This window comes from Nicotiana tomentosiformis, chromosome 5 (genome assembly GCF_000390325.3).
Source record: "Nicotiana tomentosiformis chromosome 5, ASM39032v3, whole genome shotgun sequence".
Lineage (NCBI taxonomy): Eukaryota > Viridiplantae > Streptophyta > Magnoliopsida > Solanales > Solanaceae > Nicotiana > Nicotiana tomentosiformis.
Genome location: NC_090816.1, coordinates 114426778 through 114431933, shown reverse-complemented (window position 1 = coordinate 114431933; position 5156 = coordinate 114426778). Strand labels below are relative to the sequence as shown.

The 5156-nt window shown below is 36.0% G+C and overlaps 1 protein-coding gene across 1 annotated transcript; it reads left to right on the top strand.

Moving 5' to 3' along the window:
* Nucleotides 1-1157: 1157 nt before the first annotated feature.
* LOC104111510 (RING-H2 finger protein ATL78-like) lies at nt 1158-2113 on the top strand. The gene has a single exon (XM_009621224.4). It carries the CDS (start codon nt 1224-1226, stop codon nt 1938-1940), a length of 717 nt encoding a protein of 238 aa, XP_009619519.1. The 5' UTR covers nt 1158-1223; the 3' UTR covers nt 1941-2113.
* The last annotated feature ends 3043 nt before the right edge of the window (nt 2114-5156 follow it).

Sequence of the window (5156 nt, the reverse complement as noted above, 5' to 3'; positions counted from 1 at the left end):
AATGATATATTGGACAAGTCAAAGAAAAAGATATGAAATGGAGATGGAAAAAGACACCTCGACACACATAATTCATAAATTCCCCCCCCCCCCTCCCCCCAAAAAAAAAAATCCCCACAATCCACCTCTCGCAGAATAGTTATTCAAAAGTCTAATCTATCTAATGAGATAAGAAGAAATTATTTGAAAATTTTCTACGTTGTGGCGAGAATAGGGGAATTTCTTGCTCCATTATTGGGCTTTAGGGCTCCCAATTAAGCATTATTTGGGTCCCAAAATTAAATTTATTTGGAGATTTGATTCACGATAATGCCCATATCCACGTGGCAGCCTAGCCGGCAGTCGGCAATGTAAGTGGGGCTGGCTCCATCTTGAGTGGATAGCCCATTAGCTTAATAACCTTGTCAAAGCATTTTCTTTTCCAAAGAAGAAAATTGATTATTCTAATAAGTTTTCGGACTAGTAATTGAAAAATAGTTACCGTTTTCAAAGTCATTGAAAAATAACCACGATTTTTGGCGCAACACGAAAAGTTCTAGTATAATATACTGGAGATTAGTACACCTGTGTATGAACTTCCAGCATATTATGCTGGAACTCCAATACACGGAAAATTCCAGCATAATATATTGGAGATTGGAGCACCTGTGTATGAACTTCCAGCATATTATATTGGACCAGTATATTATGGTGGAACTCAAGTATATTATGCTGGAAGTCTAGTATATTATGCTGGAACTCCAGTATATCACGCTGGAACTCCAGTATATTATGCTTGAATATTTTTCGGATTTTGAACAGTGTTTTTATTCAGATTTATTTTTATATGAAAAGTGACTAAATTTCGATTACTTTTGAAACTGTGACTATTTTTCAATTACCACTTGTAAATCCGGCTAATTTTGAATTTCACAGTGGGCTGGTCTACCTGGCAATTGTTTATAATAAACTCTTATCTATAGTGCGTTAGATTAGAAATAATTAAAGCTAGTTAATGAAAACATGGCTTATATCTCTGAAATAATCTCCAAGGATAAAACAAAATAAAATATTCTTTCATATTAATTAAGACTCAAAAAAAAAAAAAAGAGTTAATCACACTTTACACCTGGTTAGCCCTATAAATGTGTCCTATATAAGCAACTGCTTCCAAGGAGAGACTTCAATTCATTCAAGACCAACATATATACAAAGAAAACACCCATTCTTTCAACCAAAACTCCATGGCAACCACTTCCACTATATTCAATCAAGAATTCATGGAAAACTTCCACCACTCAAGAAGACTACTTCTAATACCAATTACATTACAACAACAACACCCCGAGACCACCGTGGCGCCGCCTCCGGCAACCGGAATCAGCCACGACACAACAGATCAACCACCATTTGATGCAAATGTTGTGATGGTATTGTCTGTACTTATATGTTCCATAATTTGTTCACTTATAGTGAACTGCCTAATAAAGTGTGCATTGAGATGCGCTAGCCGAGTATTGGCAGACTCATCCTCAAACCATACAAATCGTTCTGTAGCAAAGCTAGCCAATACAGGGATCAAGAAAAAAGCCCTCAAAACATTCCCAGTTATAACTTACACTACAGAATTGAAATATCCGGGGGTTGGCACTGAGTGTGTAATTTGCATATCAGAATTTGGAGTTGGAGAAAAAGTTAAGGTTCTGCCTAAGTGCAACCATGGCTTCCACGTCAAGTGTATTGATAAATGGCTGAATTCCAACTCTTCTTGCCCTACTTGTAGGCACTGCCTTATTGAAACTTGCCAAAAAATTGTAAATGGAGGCACTTCTGTTACTACAACTGCAATTTCTAACACTCAGGTAGCTACCAATATTACTACATCGGCACCAGTTCAAGAAATCATAATTGGGATTGAATCTCTCCAACATGAAGATGTGGTATCTACCAATTATATCTAACAACCTAAGTTAGAAAAATAGGAGTAGTATCTAGGTAGAAGCTTAGCTCTAGTTTAATTGTTTCTTTCTTCTTTCTAGCTACGATGAGGCCAACGCCTGTGTAGCTTCCCAATGATTCTTTAGTTTTTCAAGTGTATACAATGATTAAATTTTATTTCCGATTCTTTATTAAACTTATGCTTATTCATTTTAAGAAACAATATTACTCCGTATTTCTTTATTTGGATACATAATTAACAGGAATCCAGAAATTAAAACCTGGCTTTAATTTATCTTTGAATATTATCTTTTCGAAAGATTTGATTGCATGATTCACACACTTAAAACTTGGTTTTAATTAATTCATGAATTAACCAATGTCAAAGGAGCTTTTACGTAGTAAATCTCGTGTAATTTAGGTCATTTTACCTCTCTCTAAACTGCCGGCCGAATGTCCATCCCTAACTCGCACAACATACCATCCACCTTCCCCATCCTCCCCTGAAAACTCAAAAAGCTAATCATAAACTGGAAGTACTTCAAAAGAAATGCAACCGTCCATCATTATAAACAAATTCTGGAATTAAATCCTCTTCCCAACCCCACCATAATTGAAAGAAAATAATCAATTAACACTTTTATCTAAGATCTCACAAGGCCTAGATACAGTATTGTCAGAAAAATAAATTGAACAAAAAAGAAGAAGACAAATTGTCCCAACTATTTCATGACCCATATACTTTTGTAGCAATGGGGAAGGATCACATTCATACAGTTATAATGCACAGCTAACCTTTGCACTTATATTTTTTATAGTTCAATAATTTCCTATCACTAAACAGTAAATTAAAGTGCCACTGTCTCTTTGCTTTGGCTCCACACCATGTGGGATTTCTCATAAGGAGTTGAAGGAACCATGTATGTGACAGTTGTACTATTCACTCCAATTGTTTTAAATTCTTTGATTTTCAACTATACTTTTTAAAAGTCAACTGTTTTTTTTTTCTTTTTGTTCATCGTCTCTTTAAAGAATAAACAGACGAACGTGGTCTTTCGAAGTGGCTATGCTGCTTTGGAGCCACGCAAAAATATAAATTAAATTATGCATACTTTTCTCCTTTAGAGACAGAAAAGATAAAAATGACCGTGGCTTCACATGTTGGAACTAATGTGTTACATGTGCCAGATTTTAAATTTAATTTGTTGTCAGTGTCGAAATTAACTAGGGAACTTTCATGTTCAGTCCATTCTTCCCTAGCTTCTATGTGTTTCAGGCACTCTATAGTAGGAAAGTAATGGGGATTAGTAGAGAGAAAAATGCACTCTACTTTCTAAGGAGAGGAATAGAATCACCACTGGGAGCAGCAGTCACTAAGAATGAACACATGGCAACTTTGTGGCACTTGAGATTGGGACACCCTTCGGCAGGAGCACATCCCTTTGCTAAAGAACAAAGTAACTGACAAGATACAAGAAGAACGTATGGTATGTCCTATAGCAAACAGAGCAGAATAAAATTTTCTACTAGTGAATTGATTGAAAGTAGCAAACTTGTTCTTGTATGTGAAATAAAGAAAAGTGAACAAAATTAAAAAAAGAAAAATAAAAAAGAGATGAACTTATGATATAAGCGCTTACATCGACATTCTTATGATGTATGCTCTTACATCGGCATTCGTATGATATAAGTGCTTACATCGGCATTCCTATGATGCAAGCGTTTGCCTCGGCATGACATTCAAATGCCTATAAAAAGGGTATGCATTTTCATTTGCAAATCATCCCTCAACTTCTTCTTTCTCTCTTCAATTAATAAAGAGTTATTCTTTGTGTGGCCGTAGAGTAGGCAAAATTGCCAAACCACGTAAATCTTGTCTTGTGCAATTTATTACTTTTCTCTTTCAAATATTTTTCCCTTCTATTAGCCCGACACGTTTCCCAACAACTGATATCAGAGCACAAACAATGTAATTCTAGTAAAAAAAGTACGGTATCGGTGCAGGTACTATTCTTAAGAATAGTGCGATATTATTGATCATCATTACTATTCACAGACATTATTCACATAAATTATTTTTGTGAAAAATGGCATCGGAAGAAGGGAAGGTTAAGATTGACAAGTTCAATGGCAAAGATTTTGGATTCTGAAAAATGCAAATAGAGGATTATTTGTACTAGAAAAAGTTCACTCACATCCGACCGAGGTAAAACCAGAGAATATGGCCAAAGCGGATTGGGATCTATTAGATCGCCAAGCTCTTGGTGTGATTCGTTTGACGCTAACACGAAATGTGGCATTTAACATCATTAACGAGAAGACCAGTGCAGGCCTGATGAAGGCGTTATCAAATATGTACGAGAAGCCATCTGATTCAAATAAAGTCTATTTGATGCGTCGATTGTTCAACTTAAAGATGACAGAATGTGGATCTATTACGAAACATATCAATGAGTTTAATGTAATATAACATTCGATGACGAAGTCAGGACATTGATTCTACTATCATCTCTACCGGAGAGTTGGTCTGCAACAGTAACTGCAGTTAGCAGTTCATCGGGAAGTACCAAACTAAAATTGGATGATATTAGAGACTTGGTTCTAAGCGAATATATTCGCCAGAGAAAATCAAGTGATTTCCCAGGATCTGCTTTGAATACCGAAAGCAGGGGGAGAAATAACCAAAGAGTACAAAGTCATGGTCGTGGCAGATCAAAGTCAAAGAGAAGAGGGCAATTCAAAAATTGCAAAGACATTATGTGTTGGAATTGCTATAAAAAGGGACATTACAATAGTTAGTATAGAGAGCCAAAGAAGAACGATCAATACAAGGATTATAATTCATCAAATGCAATTGTTGAACAAGTCGGTGATGCACTAATTTATTGTGCAGACAGTCTAATCGAATCTTGGATTCTCGACTTAGGTGTTTTCTTTCACTCTACATCATGCAAAGAATTATTGCATAAATATATTGCTGGAAAGTTTGGAAATGTTTATCTAGCAGACGGCGAACCTCTGGACATTGTCGGGAAAGGTGAAGTTCATATAAAGACTTTACAAGGCACGCTATGGAAATTGCAAAATGTCCGACATGTTCCTGGCCTCAAGAAAAATCTGATATCTATGGGTCAAATTGACAGTGAAGGATATACAACAACATTCGGTAACGGATCGTGGAAGATAACCAAAGGAAATTTGGTTTTGGCACGAGGCTTCAAGAAGGGAACATTGTATGC

Coding starts and splice junctions, on each gene's coding strand:
- LOC104111510 (XM_009621224.4), top strand. CDS start 1,224: ATGGCAACCACTTCCACTATATTCAATCAAGAATTCATGGAAAACTTC.